At 46.3% G+C, this 18,570-nt stretch overlaps 1 protein-coding gene across 12 annotated transcripts in view; it reads right to left on the reverse strand.

Moving 5' to 3' along the window:
• Window positions 1–15,089, reverse strand: part of MACROH2A1 (macroH2A.1 histone) — a 93,022-nt gene extending 77,933 nt beyond the window's left edge. For 3 of the 12 annotated variants that reach the window (XM_066272520.1, XM_066272518.1, XM_066272519.1), the window contains exons 1-2: window positions 14,914–15,085; window positions 3,514–3,717 (exon numbers count right to left, since the gene is read on the reverse strand). In XM_066272520.1, the coding sequence (XP_066128617.1) occupies window positions 3,514–3,685 (172 nt within the window). In that variant the 5' untranslated portion in view covers window positions 3,686–3,717; window positions 14,914–15,085. Of the gene's footprint in view, window positions 1–3,513; window positions 3,718–3,806; window positions 3,884–8,390; window positions 8,406–14,913 lie in introns of those variants that run through there. The other 9 variants (XM_066272522.1, XM_066272515.1, XM_066272525.1 and 6 more) reach the window with 6 other exon arrangements.
• Between the last annotated feature and the right edge of the window lie 3,481 nt (window positions 15,090–18,570).

Raw genomic sequence — 18,570 nt, forward strand, 5'->3', positions numbered from 1 at the left:
GCCCAGCTCAGGTGAACAGGGAGGCTGTACCACTGGACACTACAGGACACCTACTACATTAGGCCATTCCACCAAGCCTGGGAGACACAGCAGCTTTACCTAATACACAGAAACAAACACAGGGAGGCTGCCAAAATGAAGAGACAAAGAAACACATCCCAAATGAAAGTACAGAAGAAAAGTCCAGAAAAAGAACTAAACAAAATGGAGATAAGCAATCTACTAGATGCAAAGTTCAAAACACTGGTTATGAGTGTGTGCAATGAACCCGGTATAAACCTCAACAGCATAAAAAAGGACCAGTCATAAATGAAGGATATACTAACTGAAATGAAGAATAATTTACAGGGAATCAACTGTAGTCAAAGCTGAGAAAAACAGGCCCTGGCCGGTTGGCTCAGCGGTAGAGCGTCGGCCTAGCGTGCGGAGGACCCGGGTTCGATTCCCGGCCAGGGCACACAGGAGAAGCGCCCATTTGCTTCTCCACCCCTCCGCCGTGCTTTCCTCTCTGTCTCTCTCGTCCCCTCCCGCAGCCAAGGCTCCATTGGAGCAAAGATGGCCCGGGCGCTGGGGATGGCTCTGTGGCCTCTGCCCCAGGCGCTAGAGTGGCTCTGGTCGCAACATGGCGATGCCCAGGATGGGCAGAGCATCGCCCCCTGGTGGGCAGAGCGTCGCCCCTGGTGGGCGTGCCGGGTGGATCCCGGTCGGGTGCATGCGGGAGTCTGTCTGACTGTCTCTCCCTGTTTCCAGCTTCAGAAAAATGAAAAAAAAAAAAAAAAAAGCTGAGAAAAACAGTGATTTAGAATATAAAGAAACAAAAAGCACCCAATCAGAACAACGAAAAGAAAAAAGAATAAAAAAAAATGAGGATAGTGTGAGGAACCCCTGGGACAACTTCAAGCACACCAACACTGGCATCATAGGGGTGCTGGAGGGAGAAGAGAGAGAACAAGAAACTGAAAACCTATTTGAAAAAATGACAGAGCCCTGGTCGGTTGGCTCAGTGGTAGAGCATTGGCCTGGCATGCAGGAGTCCCAGGTTCGATTCCCAGCCAGGGCACACAGGAGAAGCACCCATCTGCTTCTCCCCCCCTCCCCCCCTCCTTCCTCTCTGTCTTTCTCTTCCCCTCCCGCAGCCGAGGCTCCACTAGAGCAAAGTTGGCCCGGGCACTGAGGATGGCTCAGTGGCCTCTGCCTCAGGCACTAGAATGGCTCTGGTTGCAACAGAGCAATGCCCCAGATGGGCAGAGCATCGCCCCCTGGTGGGCGTGCCGGGTGGATCTCGGTTGGGCGCATGCGGGAGTCTGTCTGACTGCCTCCCAGTTTCCAACTTCAGAAAAATACAAAAAAAAAAAAAAAAAAAGACAGAAAACTTCCCTAACTTGGTGAAGGAAATAAACATATAAGTCCAGGCATCCCAGAGTCCTAAAAAAGATGAATCCAAAGGGGCTCACAACAAGACACATGATAATTAAATTGCAAAAAGTTAAAGGCAAAGACAGAATTTTAAAAGTAGCAAGAGAAAAGTAGTCAGTAACTTACAAGGGAACACCCATAAGACTGTCAGCTGATTTCTCTATAGACACTTTGCAGGCCAGACCAGAAGGGATTGTCAAGAAATATTCAAAGTGATGCCTGACCAGTGGTGAGGCAGTGGATAGAACATCGATCTGGGACACTAAGGTCCCATGTTTGAAACCGAAGTTCACCAGCTTGAGTGTGGGCTCATCCGGCTTGAGTGCAGGCTCATCAGCTTGAGCAGAGGGTCATTGGCTTGGCTTGAGTCCCTCAGTTAAGGCATGTATAAGAAGCAATCAATGAACAACTAAAGTGACACAATTACTGGTTGATACTTCTTATCTCGCTCCCCCTCTCATTCCCAATTCCTGTCTTTTTCTCTAATGCACACACTAAAAAAATTAAAAGGAAAATATCCAAAATGATATAAATCAAGGATCTACAATCAAGATTGCTATACCCAGCAAAACTATCATTTAGAATCAAAGGACAGATAAAGAGCTTCCCAGACAAAAAAAAGCTAAAGGAATTCATCACCACCAAACCAGTATTACATGAAATTTTAGGGGGTCTTCTTTAAGAAGAAGAAGAAAAAAAAAGATAAAAAAACATGAACAATAAAATGGCAATAAGTACATCTTTATCAACAACTGAATGTAAAAAATAAAATAACATCTACATAGACGAAAGTATAGTGGCTACCAGAGGGAGGAGGAAAGGTTGTCAGGCAGAATGGAGACTAAATATTAATATATAGTGACTCTGAGTATAGATCATGTGCCATGAAGATGTATACCTGAAATCTATGTGATCCTATGGACCAATGTCACCTCATTAAATTTAATTTCTAAATAAATAAAGTAGAAAACAACCACTCAATTCAATCTCCCTAAAATTCTCTGTCATTCTGAGTCTTTATTCATAAAAATGTTTTATGAAGTTGTGATGATCATATACTATGGAATATTAATATTAGACATTTATAATGTTAAAAAAATTAAAAAACAAAATAAATGAACAAGCAGGACAAAAACAGACTCATAGATACAGAGAACATTTTGACAGTTGCCAGATGGGGGGAAGGTTGGGGGCTGGGTGAAAAAGCTGAGAGGATTAAGAAGTATAAATTGGTTGTTACAGAACAGTCATAGGGATGTAAAAAGTACAGCACAGGGAATATAGTCATATAGTCAATAATATTCTAATAACTATGTACAGTGTCTGATGGGTGCACGGTGTATCAGGGTGATCACTTAGTAAGTTATGTAACATCTAATCACTGGGGTGTACACCTAAAACTAATGCTTTAATGTATGTCAACTATAATTAAAAAATAAAAATGATTTAAAATTTTTTTTAAATTTTTAATTAAAAAAACCCATCATGGACATAAATAAAACTGAAGTGGTTACCAGGGTGAGGAAGACAGGAGGGAAAGGGAGTAAGGAGGGACAAGTATATGGTGATAGAAAATGATTTGACTCTGGGTGAGAGCACACAATGCAATCAACAGTTCAAATGCCATGGAGATGTTTACCTGAAACTTATATACTCTTATTGCTCAATGTACAACCTATTAAATTTTATTTCTTAAAAAAATAAAAAATATTATGTGAGACTAAAGAAACCAGAGAACCAAATGCAATGTATAATCCTGAAATGGATCCTGGATAGGGAAAGAAAGCCAGTAAAATTTATAAAAGAAATTATTAGAATAATTGAGGGAATTTCAAAATAAACCATATTATATATATATATATATATATATATATATATATGGCCAAAAATACATGCACATGTGCGCATACACATAAACAGGGTGGAGGAACAAACTGTTAGCAACTGGCAGATCCAGATGAAAATGTTCATTGTACTATATTTGTAGCTTTTCTGTAGGTTTGAAAAGTTTCAAAATAAAAGAAACCAAAAGGTCCTCTCAGTCCCTGAAAAGCTGTCAGAACTGTCAGTGGTGTCACAGCTGACTGGGGCACTCACCTGTCAGGTACTCCAGGACGGCGGCCATGTACACAGGTGCCCCCACTCCAATCCTGTACTTGGGGTGGCCTTTCTTGATGTACCGCAGCATCCGCCCCACGGGGAAGATGACTCCTGCCTTGGCCGACCGGGAGGTTTTGGTGGACTTCTTCTTCCCACCCCGGCTTGACATGGTGGTGGCCCTGGAGCTGGTCAGTAAGCACACTGTGGAGGTAAGCAGCACACCATCAAGATCATTGGGACAGTACCATCCCCACTTCCCCTCACACCCTGGCCCCTGGAAGAAACAGGACCTGCCAGCAGATGCCACTGCCTCCAGCCACTGAGCCCTCCAAGCCTAGCTGATGCTCTCCGCTGAAGCGCTGTGGCCCTTGAAGAAAGAATGGCTTAGCTTTTCTCATTTTATATTATACCATGACATCAATTTTATCAGTCACTTTCATTTAAAGGTTACTCTGTCAGTGACTGTTCTTAAGTGTCTTCTTTTATGCTGCATGATGTAAAAGAAAATGGGATTTCTTGGCTACATTCTATACTCTTGTTTAAGAATTACAATTTCATACACTGGAGACTGGGGCTGATAAATTTGCTTAAGTCTTCATTAAAGAAAACTATGTCACCTGCCCCCAGAATGAAGCTTTAAAGCCAGATACCCAAGTTCTTTGATGAAAATAGTGTCTCTACCTTACAGTCCTTCATCTGTGAGCGGTAAGAACAGCTCACAGGAGCTCAGTGGGTAGTGAGGTTGGAATAAGAGGCCCTCTGAACGCGTCCAGTCTGCTGGACAGGCCTGCCCTCAGAGAACTGTTTTTCCTTCCCTGTTCCTCCTCCTAAACCTCATCCAAAATGCCACCCAGGCCAGAGAATGCTCCCTCTTCAGCACCTCTGTGGGGCCCTCTCCTCTCTACCAGGTCATCACTACCTTAACTAAATGATCACAAATGTCTCCTGAAAAGATCTGCCACCACTGCCTCCCCCCAAACCACCTGCCCTCCAAAGGCAGGGCTATGTCCACACATAGATGTGAATATGCCATGGTCCTGGTCTCATAGTGTTTCCTGGCTGCTGCTGCCACAATTCCCAAGATAAAAGCAGGACTCTTGGCCTATCATGCCATGCCCTAGAAATTTAGTCCTGGCACACCCATCAGCTTTACCTTGTGCTTCTTGTAGTCATACATGGTCCTCCCAAATGCCCTCCTCTGCAGTGGCTGGGCTTTGGCTAGGACCTTCTCCATCCCTCACACTTGCTTTCTGCCCTCTGCCAAGCCTCCCGAATGCTCAGGTCCAGACACATCATACTCTGGGGTCCCATGTGCTTCAAAGAACACCATGATGGGCACATACTTCCATCCCTCCTTTCAGACTGCAAGTTCTTGAGTCTGTCCCTGACTATACTTAGTGAAGCATCACAAAGTAAGGTCTCAAGTGTTTGCTAAAAGCATTCAAGTCACCACGCATTCACTTCAGGAACTATATTGGGGAATGGAGACAGTGGTGTACAAGACAGAACAATCCCTGTTCTCGCAGAGCGGGTGGGACAAAAAACCCTACAATAAATAGTAATGGTGAAAGGCCAGCACAGGGTGAGGAGGCCTCTGCCCATTCTGGAGCACCAAGCAAGCCTTCCCTACAGGATATTTATGCTCTGACCATTGAACCAAATGGGAAATTCTCCCATTTACTGGTAAACTGAGGTTAGGCTCCATAGTGTATGGACCCCTCAAGCTCCAACAGTCCATGCCTCTATGCCTGTGGAGGCCAGTTAGAAATCCTTGTTACTATGACACCCAACCCTATATTTGGGATGTGCCATGGTTCATATCTAACATCAGTGTGACTGATTCCCAAGATCATCCAAACTTGCTGCCTGGTAGAGATGGCCAAAACAGCAGAGAGCAGCATTCCTGTGCACTGTTGGGCAGCTGTGCTGACAGGCCCAAAAGAATTAAGGGACCCAAGCCCGGGTTCTTGAAGAGGGAGGGAGCTAAAGTCCCCTGGAATGAGAATCCTGTATTTCACCATTCAAGGGCACTAAGTCTTAATTGATCACTGAATGTAGGAGTCCCAGAAGGGTCTGAGTTTTTCTAAAACAGTTAGTTGGCTCCATTTCTTTCTGTAATGAGCTCCATTTTAAAACATTCCCGGCAAACAGGTGCCTGTGCTCACCCTGAGAAGGCAATATATGTACACGTGTGGACACATGTGCACACGTGCGTTTGCAGGGAAAGCTGTCAATGGGTTTCTTAGCATTCTTTTGCTTTATTGCAAATGTGTTTCACAGACCATTTCACAGATCAACCCTACACTTTTGGACTAAGAGCTTTTCAGATCTAAATGTTTCCCCTCTTTCAGCAGGAGAGGCCTGTGGTCAGTGATGATTAATGCAGCTCAGCCCTGTTCTTACTGGAGCACAGACTTCAGCTCTGTCTTCAGGCAGCCCTGTGTGGGTATGTTTAAGGTTGCCCATGTGGGAATCACACAGTGTCCTGCTTCAGAGAGGAGCCATTAGCACTCAGGAACTTGATGGTCCTAAACATACTTATTCCTTAAAACTGATGCTCCCAGTGCTTTTCTCTGATTCTAGCCGAGTCTTTACATCATCTATATGCTGGTAACGCCAGGTCTCTGGCCCAGTGCCTGCCTGGCTGCTGAGCCCCAGAGCTCTGCTCTCATTGCCTGACACAAGGGCCCACTTGCAAGTCCCATGGGCGCCTTTAACTCTTCTGGGTTTCTCAGTCCCATCAGCAGGAACATCACACATCAAGCTAGCAAGCAAGTCAGTCAACCTGGCCCCTACGTGTCTGCACACCTCCTCAGTATCCAATCACTAGCCAAAACCCTGTTGATCCTACCTTCATAACTTCTCAAGTCTTCCCTTTCTCTTCACTCCACTCCACCTTAGTTCAGCTCTGCTTCTTACCTATTCCCTAGCAGTATCAGTCCCTTCTTTCCATGGTCACTACAGAATCTTTGCCCACTTTGCTAGTTCCCCATCACCCTGAGCCACCTACAAATGGCATCCTTAAACTACTACAGCAGCACTGTTTCCTGCCATCCTACCTGGCTCAGATGCCCCAGGTCAGCCCTGACTTCATGACCTGTGATGCTGTGCCCAGAATGCTGTATCTGCAGTCTGTAACACCCTTTGTCCTTCTGCCAACCTGAACTGTGCTCACACAAGCTCTCTTCTCGGGTCTGACCGTGAACTGGAATTGCTCTGAGCTCCGTGTTCCTACAGCACATATCCTGGCATATACCTGTGTGCCTCCCTCCCCAACTTGACTGAACTTGATGTCAGGTGCTGTAGTTAACTCATCTCTGGTGCCCTGGGTCCCAGAAAAGATCTAAAACATCATGGACCTTCAAGCATCATTCTGCCGAATGAAGAACATCATCTTCATGTCTCATTTTGAGTTCAGCTGCTCTCTGGTAAAGCAGCCCTAAGTCTTCATCCCTCCCCAAGGGGGCTGTCCTGCAGAGATTCTGTTGCTTGCCCTTCCCCATGTTCTTTCTGAAATTCTAACTATAGATCCCCAAGCTGCAGTCACAGCTATTAGAATTGACTAAGCCATGCAATCTCATGAATTCCAGTAATGTGTGATTTTAAAAACATCATTTAGGAAAATCACCTTGTAAGCTTGCAGTCTCTAGATAAACCCATGAATATGCAGGTCTATCCTGCTCTAGAAGACCATGGAGATACGGACAGCTATGGCGAGGCACCAATGTGGGCAGAGAGGCTGTGACAGAGTGGCTGTTGAACACTGTGATTAAGAACTTGAATTCCAAAGTAAGACTGACCTGACTCAAGTCATGGCTCTGCTGCTTAAAGACTATGTGTACTTGGGCACATGATATAACCCTCTGAGCCTATTTTCTCAGCAGTCCAATGGAGATGATGTTAGAATAGACCTCAAAGAGTTGAAAACAAGCATGCATTTAAGGGTCTGACTCCTACTAAGTGAGTGCTCAGTCAAGTTAATAATGGCAACAATGTGCATAGAGTGAAACAAGGCCCCCTTCTTGAACACCTGGCATTGGATATTTGTACTAATGAGGGTAGGTGCTGTAACAAATATGCCCCTACAGTTTATTTCTCACTCATGAAAAGTCTACAGTGGGTTTCCATCACTGGCCACTGCTTCTACACAGGATGATTCATGAATCCAGACTTCCATGCTTCCATGCCCAAGGTTACCGAGGAAGGGAAAAGGCCATGGAGGAAAACAATGAAGGTGTTCAGGCACACTACTTCTGACCATGATCCATCAACTAGAACTTGGTCGTATGGCCATATCTAATTGCAAGAGAAGTTGGGAAATGTCCTCCACCTATTTGCTCAGAAGAAAAGAGGAAACAGGCAGCTCCCATCGCATGACAAATCAACTTGAAAGCTGACCCTGAAGCCAGGGTCTGGATGATCAACCAAAGCCTGCTGGGCCCTGTTTGACCCATGTCTTGCACCCAGCCTCTTCTGATGGACAGTTCTACATCATATAAAAAGTGGTTTCGGATATACTCGGCTTCTCTCCACGGCACAGGCACTGTTCACCGGAGAAATAGCAATACTCTCTTGTCACACAGATAAAGTTGTGCCCTCCTTCCTGGACTCATTGACCAGGAGGACACCCCATTCAGTAAACCAGAAGCCCTCACAGATGCTTTGAAGACAGTGATAGGTATTCAGGCAACCTTGGCATCTGTACATCACATATGTTCACATATATTAGTTTGGCTGCCTTTTTTACTGTTATCAGGCCAGGAAATGAAGATTCTGTAGTTGATCCTGAAGGGATATCTGTAGTCTTTATCTCTGCAACTCCTCTAAATCAATCACAACAGACAGGAACTTTTTTGCAGAAACCCAAAGCTTACCTAGAGACACACTGTTGGAGAGGCCGTACAGAGATGACCCAGGCTTGAGTGAGATGCCAGTCTCTGGCCACAGGCTCTTCAACAAATGAGACATGACCTGGACAACATGAACTGTCCTCACAGCACTGGACTAATTAGAAGCCTGGCTGTGAGGATCCTGTGAATTAGATGGACATGAAAACCACAAGCTCTCAACTAGTAGGAGGGGCCCATTAGAGGTGAGGAAGGCAAAGAGCCATCCTACCTAGCTACCTATCACATGACTCCATTACTCCCCAATATGGCACCCTAACAGGCTCTTCACTGCTTTGCAAATTACCTTTATTCCCATCTCGGGTTTTGGCACATGCCACTCACTCAATCTGGAACACCCTCCCCAGCCTTTGTCCAGGATAATCCTGCCTAGTGGTCCCAACACCTTCTCTGGCGATGCAGACCTTTCAAGGAACTCTCTCCTCTGCATTTCTGCATTGTGGCCCCCAGTCACAGGATAGGTTGGGCAGCCCATGTCCAGCTGCAGCTTGCACACAAGGCCATGCTGACCTCCAGCATCTCTCACCCTATTTCCAGCAACCAGGGCTCCACCAGGTCAAACTGCTCCCAGATTTCTCAGTGGACATTCCTGTTGTGGCCCCTGAGCCCAGCTAAAAATTCCTTATAATGTCCCTGTGCCTACCACCATTCTTTAATATGTTCAATTGCTTTTCTCAGTCTAATGTAAAATGCTCTGCAAATGCAGTTTACAGGTCTTCCTTCCCATAACTGGCTCTCCCAATACAATTTACATAAACATTCTAAGGCCAACTACTCCACACTTAACACTTGTTACAGTGTATCATCACTGCCTATTCCCTTGTCTGTCTTGATGATGGACCAGTTAGCTCTGCGCACCACTGTGTCTCTGCCTGCAACCTGGTAGGCTCTCAAATGCTGGCTGGCTACTGATCAGTTGGCATTTACTGTGGATAGGGTTCTTTTGACAAAAATGACGGTAGCATTTCCAGAGGCCACAGGACTCAGAGATGTGGAAGTGGGACACCAGTTGGGGGCCTTCTCTAGGATTAGTCATGTACACACACGCCTGGCTAATCCCTGTGGGAGCCCAGATCTCAAAATCCAGGGAGTTTATGGAACTACTTTGGGAATTCTCAGGGAAGGAACACTGCAATTGTCCTGATACCAAAGGTGGGAGCCTTGCACAGGTCTTCCAACTCCCTGATAATTTTATGGCTCCAGTGACTTCTCAGTAACTAAACCAGCTCAGTAACACAGCCAGGGGCAAATACTTACCTTCCTCATATCTATAAGACACTGACCTCTGCTAAAGCTCCAGCAGAACAAACTGTTAAACAGAGCACTCACAAAGTCACTGGAATGCTCAACAATGAAGTCTTTTATTATCTAAGCCAGTGGTTCTCAAACTTTTTGAAGTCGAGGCACATTTAAAATCCTACAAATAATTGTAGGCACACTATATACAAATTTCTGAGAACTATGTTATAATAATTAAGTCAAATATTAAAGAAAAAAGTATAAAGTCCAAGCATACTTTTATGGTAATTAAATGAAATAAATACAACAAAATTAATTTATTCTGACATTAAAAAACATTTTTGTTATATTTTTTGTTATGCTTTTTAGAATTCGTAGAAAAGAGGGCTTAAAAAATTAAAAAACGACAAAAAAAGTTATTTTTATATATAGACACATTCTTAGTAAGATTTAGTAAATTTGGCAGGTCCTGGCGCAAATGTGTTAAGTTTTTTCATTCTTGTGTTTATGAGAATCATGAGCTTGATGTGTCCTAGTGATTTCTTCAATATTTGGGCATATATTTGAAAGGCAAACTCTCATATCCTCCTCAATACATTGAAGAATTCCTCTCTTTTTACTCTTAATTGTATTGAGTGCAGAAAACTCCCACCATACATATCATCTTAACTTTACACCAAACAAAGGCTAGAAGAAACTTGCCTCCAGTCTTTCCGGGGAACATGGGGGGTAGTGTAAACAATCCAGCACCACAGCTTAATAGCCTTTTGCAACCCAATCAGGCAAGTGAGGTGGGGTATTGGGCAGACTGTCAGCTGACAGCCAATTCCCCACACCTCTGTCCCCCAAAAATCTAAACTCCAAAAACCCTGTTGGTGTTTTGGTCCTCAACAGGCATGTATTTCTCTGGAATACCATAGGGCACACCTGGAAATCTTCTAGGGCGCACAGTGCACCCTGGTGCACACTTTGAGAACCACTGATCTAAACAATGAATGTGTACGTCTTGATTCTGAGTGAATATAGAATAGAACTGCTGGGGAGCTGCTAACCAGACATCCCTATCTCCAGCACCCGAGGGTGAAGGAATTTGAACTATCAGTGCTCAAGTCACTGTGGCTGAGGAAGGATTGCTCCATTCTTTCTTTGCAGCTGGATAAATGTCCACGTATCCACATGCATTTGTCAGCTTCCTATCAACTCTATCACAAAGGCAAACCTGAGTCTCTTAATTTTGAAGCACAGGACATTAATCCCATTTACAGCATTCTCTTCCATTTATTCCTACCATACCAAATGACTAATGTTGTCACTGCTGTCATGTCCCCAGAGGCATGTGGATATACTGCACAAGTATCGCTCACAGAGCTGGGGTTCACAAGCTACACTCTGATTGGTTCAGAACTGAGACCTGCTCTGGTACTCTAGCCAATCAGAAAAAAAAAAAATCTCTCTCCATTCATAAAACACTACATCATAAACTGAGCCCCAGGGTAGAGTTTACAGTCTACCCTGGTAGAACCAACGGACTGCAAACAGGGAGTAGAGGATAAATTGAGATAGGAAATAAATCTGAAACTGCACATTTTGTTCTAGCAGACATATCTCTATCATGTGTTAGTTTTTAGTGATGTGATAAAAACAACCCAAGCGCCCTGGCCAGTTGGCTCAGCGGTAGAGCGTCGGCCTGGCATGCGAGGGACCCGGGTTCGATTCCCGGCCAGAGCACATAGGAGAAGCGCTCATTTGCTTCTCCACCCCCACCCTCCTTCCTCTCTGTCTCTCTCTTCCCCTCCCGCAGCCGAGGCTCCATTGGAGCAAAGATGGCCCGGGCGCTGGGGATGGCTCCTTGGCCTCTGCCCCAGGCACTAGAGTGGCTCTGGTCGTGGCAGAGCAATGCCCCGCAGGGGCAGAGCATTGCCCCCTGGTGGGCAGAGCGTGCCCCTGGTGGGCGTGCCAGGTGGATCCCAGTTGGGCGCATGCGGGAGTCTGTCTGACTGTCTCTCCCCATTTCCAGCTTCAGAAAAATACAAAAAACAAACAAAAAAAAAAAAACAAGCACAAGTTTTACTCACAAGTAAAAAAGTTTGCAGGAAGCTAGTCTGGAATTAAGATTCCACCTCTGCCAACTCTCTCCATGGTGTGCTTCCCCAAATGCACTAGGACCACCATTCAGGGTGGAGCAAAAGTAGGTTTACAGTTGTTCGTATGAAAAACAATACAATCAAATAATAATAATAATAATAATAATAATAAAAACTCTGTTTTGCATACTCACAACTGTAAACCTACTTTTGCCTCACCCTGTACCTCAGTGCAGTAAAGCACTGTCTGCCTGCTGCACCAGGAAACTCTCCTTCACACCTCCTCTCTTTTCAAGGCTGTACCAAACTAAGATGACCACTCCAATGGAAGACCACTAAAGGTCAAATTAAAATGTGAGCTTCAGTAGGGCAGGACCCTGGTCGGATTTGGCATCCAGAAGCCACTTGATATTTGTTAGAGGAAAAGTTCCCAGTAAAAGTAAAGGACTTCTGACCATGTCTCTCTCCTACCCAGAGCCTCTGATAGCTTTTTACTACTGTCAGGATAAGGTCTAAATCCCTCAGCATTTCTGATCAGGATCCTCTGTGATCTGGCTGTCTTGGCCCTCTAGCTTCACCTGATTCTCATCTTGGATCCAGCCATCCAGAGCCTCTGGCAGCTCCCCCAGATGGCCTCTTTTCTCATTGTTCTAAGATTCTGCACATGTGGTTCCCAGGCCTCAAACACTTATCCTGACAGGCCCTCCTTTGCCCAGCCAATTCCTACTTAGCCTTTCTGTGCCTGGTAAGGGCTTGCTCCTGGTTAGGTTATCATCCTGGGGGACACTATGGGAATGATTATAGCCTCCTGCTCTGGCCTCGCAATGGCGGCTTGCCTGTCTTTTCCGAATGTCAGCTTCCTGATGAAAAGGAGTCATTTCTTGATCATGGTACTGTCCCGTGTCTGACCCAGAGTTCATTCTCAAGAAATATTTATTGAAAGACAGATATGACAGGCTTAATCCAAGCAAACCACCTATACAACTCTTTGGTATGAAGAATTGGCCCATTCAGGCTCACTAATCAGAGCTGAGGTGGGGCCCAACAGACTTTAAAAGCTACAGAAAGTGGGGAGAACCCATAGGACTGGTACACACGCTACTTACCCCTGCTCCTTTCCTGCCTGTATGCCAACGGAGGTCTGAAAAACCCAATAGCACACTCAAACGAGAACTAGAGGCTGCTGCAATTCTGAGGAACAGCACATAGATTCTTGGGTTTTGTCAGCATAGGGTTTTCAGCGTGTTCTTTTATTTATTTAAATAAATCTTTAAATGACTTGGGGCATCATTAGCTCTCCAAGTATTAGAGGCAGGTCCCAGAATATATGTATTTCAAGCCTCTCTTCAGGGAAAGAATGAAGGCTCTCTCCCATATCTACCAACCCTCTCCAGGACCAGAAGAAATGGCAGATTAAAACGCACCACTCCCTGGCCCATTTAGTATATATACACCAAGCCAGTGACTTATGACTGTGCATGGGATCTTCCAGACAGCTCTCAATGTTTAATAAAATGTGAGCTATCCCTTCCTCATTCTAAAGACCCTGGCTCAAACAACTTTCACTTACTTTAACCTTCTTAATACCTTTATCACCATTTCAATGGGAACAGAGTAAAACAAAATGACAGACTGAAGAGACTCCCTACTCTCCTGCTAAAATTGTTTTGGGGAAAAATTTTAAGTCTTGATGTTTTGGGGGTTTTGTTTTTGTTTTTTTGGGTGTTTTTTTTTTAAAGAAAAAAATAGGTTTACAAACATATACACATCGAACACTCTCTTGTGCAAGACCAAGACGCTACTGTCCAACTTTGGTAAGGGATATTATTCCAGTTGCAAGCATGAGGTGTCCATTTCAGAGCTCCTAACTGCTCTGACAGCAAAGAGTACCCTAAAAGAGGCCTGCCATAGGTGGATTCCACCTAATTTACAACTGGGGCTTCCCACTCAAATCTAAAGCTGTTCAAAATTCCCCTGAGGCTTGGAGCAGGGAGCCTTGGAACAAAGCACTTTCCCCCCTCTTTAACGGTAAACCCTCAAACCACAAAGGTGGAAGAAAAAGAGAAGCTAGCAGGAGTGCCCTTCTAATTGTCTATTCTTATAGGATGTTTATTGAATCATTAAAATCTTACAAGGACTTCACGGTCACTGTAATTACTGAATCCAAGGTTAGTCTCAGCTGTTTCTACAGAAGTCTCTCACTTTCAAATTCAGGATTATTTCCCCTAACACCTTGTCTAAAAGAATCTTCCATGCAATCTACTAACAAGATCGCTGAATGAGCTGCGGACCCTGCAGGAGTGGAGGTGGGGCGCACCATCCACACACCTGTTGTCAGGTGACCCGGCCAACAGCATCCTGTGCACTTACCTCGCCACTCCAGCCCAACTCACCCCACTCTACCCCACGCCACCCCCAGCGAGTCTCTTCTCTCCTGGCCTTTTCCACCTGGGAGCCTTCAGCCTTCCCGAGTTTACCTTTCAAAAACTCCTAACCAAAAAGCAAACAAAAGGCCCATCAGGAGCCCAGCAAGAGCAGCGGAGGTTCCCGTGGCCACTCTCTGGCCAGTATCTGGACAACCCCTTCCCCGCCCCGGCTCCAGTCCCGCAAATGTCCTCTACCCCCACCCCCCACCCTCCCAGCGGTTAAGAGCCCAGCGCCTGCACCGCGGCCACCGGGGTCTCGGACCCACGTATTGTGCCGGGGCCGGCAACTCGTGGGCCCGCGGGCCCTCACCAAGTCCAACTCCGCGCACACCCGCTCCCGGAAGCTCAGGCCCGCCAGCAGCGCCGCGGGGCCTCGTCGGGCCTCAAGCCGAGCCGTCTGCCCGCCCACCGAGGGAAGGGTCGCCAGTAGAGGGGCCCCAACTGTCTCCTTCCCACAAAAGCGCCCGGGCGCGGGCAGGAGGACGCGGTGGTGAGAAGTTGGCTTCCGGGGTTGCTTTTGAACAAAACCAAAGGGAATCCCCACGCGGCCCCGGCACGGCCTGGGAAGGCGCTGCGCGCGCGAGGCCCCGGCGTGGGCCGCACTAAGCCGGCGGCCAGAGCCCGACCAGCGCCGCCCGGTGCGCACCAGGCCGGGCCGCTCCCAGGCACCGGCGGCCGGTAGAGCACGGCGGCCGGACCCTGGCGGCGGGTCGGGGCGCGGGGGGCCCGCGCGGCACTTACGGGCGGCTCGGCGGCGGCAGCAAGCTCTTCGGTTTGTGCCCTCTGGGCCGCTCGCGCCTTTTCTCTCCGCGCTCCTCGCTGGCCTGCCCGCCCGCCCGCCTCCTCGCTTCCCGCCCGCCCGCCTCCTCGCTTCCCGCCCGCACACTCCGCGCTCGCCCCCTCCGCCCGGCTCCGCTGTCGAGTGAACTGGAACCACTCGCCGCGGCCCCGGGATTCCCACAATGCACAGCGCGCAGCTCGTCACATCCCATCCAGTCCGCGCGCGTCCGGCCACCCCTCCCGCGCCGCCCCGGCCTTGACCCCAAGCATGCCGCTACGCGCGCGGGGGTTTTCTCGCTCTGCCGCCTGGACGTGGGTCGGTCTGTCCTCGGCTGCACTGAGGCCCTGGCGTCCGGCCTCTTGCCCTCAGGCACTCCGCCCAGACGCTGGACGCAGGGGGCACCCGAGCAGAGGGCCCCTGTCAGTGCTGCTTCTCCAGCGCGTGTCTCTCGAGTTGCACTTATTGAGCGCCTACTATGTGCCTGGCGCTCCGTATGGGACTTTCGCTGCCTCATCCCTAGAATCCTTACCGTTAACCCAAGGGAGGGAGGCACAATTGCTTCCCTCCCCAACCAATGCAAACCTCCCGTGCATCATAGAGCTTTCCCCACCCCGCTGTCTTTAGATAAAAAGCCCCCAGCAACCCTTTCTGTACCACGACCAACTACTGCACATCCGACTGCCCTAAGATGCTTCATCATGACCCCCAGAAGCCTGGACCTGCTTTGCAGATGGAAGCCGTTAGCTACTTCGATTGAGCAAATGTTCACGATTGAACCCAGTTGGGATTCACAGATGTAAACAGTGATTCTTTACCACTACACACGTGTTTTAAAACTGCAGACAAGCAGAAAGAAGAGGGGCCTCTGTAAAGCCCATCTGTAAATCCCTAAGTTAGGCGTGTGTGTCTGTCTGCGCTCTCTTGCTCTCTCTCTCTCTCTCTCTCTCTCTCTCTCAGGTGTTAGTTCCCCATTCCAGGTACTTAAATAGGGCCCTCCTCCACCCGGCTCCTCCCATCTACCAAAGTGTAGGGGGGTGGGGGGGGGGGGCTACCTGAGCATCTAGCTATGGCCCAAATTTAGATAACAATACACACCCAGCAGAGTTGATGTGAAGTTTAAAGAACCGCCGCCCCTTCCAGCAAATCCCTCCCAATCCTTCCGCTGCTCCCTAGAGCAGCAGTGGTAACCTCATTCCTTCACCATGGTGTTTTACGCAAGACTTCGCAAAGCAGTATCCAATACATGCCACTCGTGCATTCATTGACTCAATTAAGTACTGAAGTCATACTTAGAGCCATGCACCAATTTGTGTGATTAAGATAAAGCAGTGAACAGAACAGGTAAAATTCCCTGCTCTCCTGGAGGTTGCAGCCTAGGAGAAAAAGAAATCCAGTGGGCAAAAGACATAATGTGGTAGATGTTATTAAAGTGAAGAAAAATAAGGCAGGGAAGGAGGATAGGGAGTGTGAAGTGGGGTGAAGTTTCAAATTTTAGAGGAGACCTCCCTGAGAAGGTGACATTTAACCTAAGACCTGCAGGAATTGAGGGAGCAAACCATGTGAATATCCTGGGATGAGTGTTCCAAGCATGAGGAACAACAGCAGATACAAAGGTTCTGAGGCAGAAGTGTATCTGAAATTCTCAAGAAATAGTGTGTTCTTACTGTTGATACTTTTGCGATATAATAGCCCTGTTAACTAAAGCTAAAGTGATAATAATATTGCAATATATAAATATATCAAGTCAACACTTTGTACACCTTAAACTTACACAAAGTTATATGTCAGTAATATTTTGATTTTTTTAAAAAGGAACAGAGAGTGTGAGGTTGGAGTGGAATGAGTGAAGGGAAGAGTTATAGGAGATGAAACTGGAGAAGTAATTATTCTTTGTGTCCCAAAATAAAGCATTAAGGATGTGTGAGGACCCGACCTAGGGAAACTGCAGAGAAGTGTCAGGGATGATACAGAGACCACCTGCCCTGTTGCTCTGTCCTTCCCTGGGTCCTTGCGCAGGCCCCTCAGATGCCCAGTTCTGCAGATGCCAGCCACCAGGTGAGGTTTCTGTGAACCACAGCAAGTCAGGAGGATGCCAGATTTCATATATTCACTCAACTGACACTTACTGAGGACTTACTCTGTCCAGGCCTGTCACAGGTTCCTTCCCATCAAGAGCAACGTTCTAGGTGTGTTGCCAGGCTACGCTTGTGTGGAGAGAGGGAGATGCCTGCAGCCTGCTGGTACAGTGGTGGTGGACAGACCTGAGGATCTTTCTTCCCCAGGTCCTCAATGATGGCCAAGGCCAGACACAGAGGATGATTGCCCAATAAATCTCAATATTCAGTCAATAAATCTCAATATGCAAGAAGTAATTCATTCACCTTCACCCCAGCATTGGTTTCTGACGCAGTTGATTTCGTTGGTGACCCAGAAGTGAAGAATGTTCAAAAGGATGATTTTGCTCTCCATCTTATTGCACACTCACCATGTGCCGGGTCACACACATCTCATCACTTCACCCTCACAACAGCCTCAGCAGGCAGGCTGTTTCTGAGACATTTGTATCTTCATTTTACAGATGAAGATATACAGATTCAGGAAGCCAAGAAATATGCCTGATTTCACAGAGAATTTCAACTTGCATACAAATTCAACTTAAGCACAAACCTACAGAGCCAATCTCGTTCATAACCCAGGGGACTGCCTATATGTAAATATGAAATATTAAAATTGTGCTTCATGAAGAATTCAGCTCTGCACACACCCAAGTTTGAATAAACATAGCATGTCTGTCAGGCCCACCTTCCCAACTTCTCCATTAGGAACAGTGCCAAGACCCACATGACTTTATGGACCCATGAAAACATTTTAATTTCTTTTAAAATCAAAAGAAGAAATGAAGGTTAATTCTTTTAGGTCGAGTAAAATAATTTAATTAATATGTTTGTCTTTATACCAATACAATCATAAAATGTAATTTTTATATCTTGTCATAGAGGAAGGAGCCCACAAAGGCATAAGTATCTAGGGCTCACAAAAATGTTCAACTGTTTACTTGCAGTTTCAAGTAAAAATGATGTTCTGTGAAAAAAGCAGGTACTTTAGCCCACAGTGCACTCATAACAAATGCTTTCCCTCCAGGCAGCCATCCTGGTTTGTTACATAGAGGAAGTATGTCATGCTTCCTTTCCATGTGGTCACAAAGACTACATAAAAATATGTCCTGAAAGACCAAGGTTCAATTAAATTAATACTTTCTACTGCTTCATCAAAGACATTTTTAAGTGAAATTGTTGGGGTTTATTTTTCCTGCAAGTGCTTGGCAATAAAGAATAAAATGATTATTAGTCCAGTTTGGTACCAGTGCTGTGGTCACCAGCAGATTTGCCCACTTTTGTTTTTGCACCATTGGTGCAAAGATCAAGATGGTGAAAAAGCTAAGTTAAGTCTTATTTTAATTATGAAAATTATGGACCACGCAAATCCCCAGAAAGAGTCTCAGAAGATCTGCAGATCAAATTTTGGGAACCACTGTTCCAAACCTCCAGGGGCTGTACCATCATTTATTTAACCAGTTCCTTGTAGCTTTTCTTTCAGGCTGTTTCCAATGCTATTAT

The sequence above is a fragment of the Saccopteryx bilineata genome, chromosome 4 (genome assembly GCF_036850765.1).
Source record: "Saccopteryx bilineata isolate mSacBil1 chromosome 4, mSacBil1_pri_phased_curated, whole genome shotgun sequence".
Taxonomy (NCBI): domain Eukaryota; kingdom Metazoa; phylum Chordata; class Mammalia; order Chiroptera; family Emballonuridae; genus Saccopteryx; species Saccopteryx bilineata.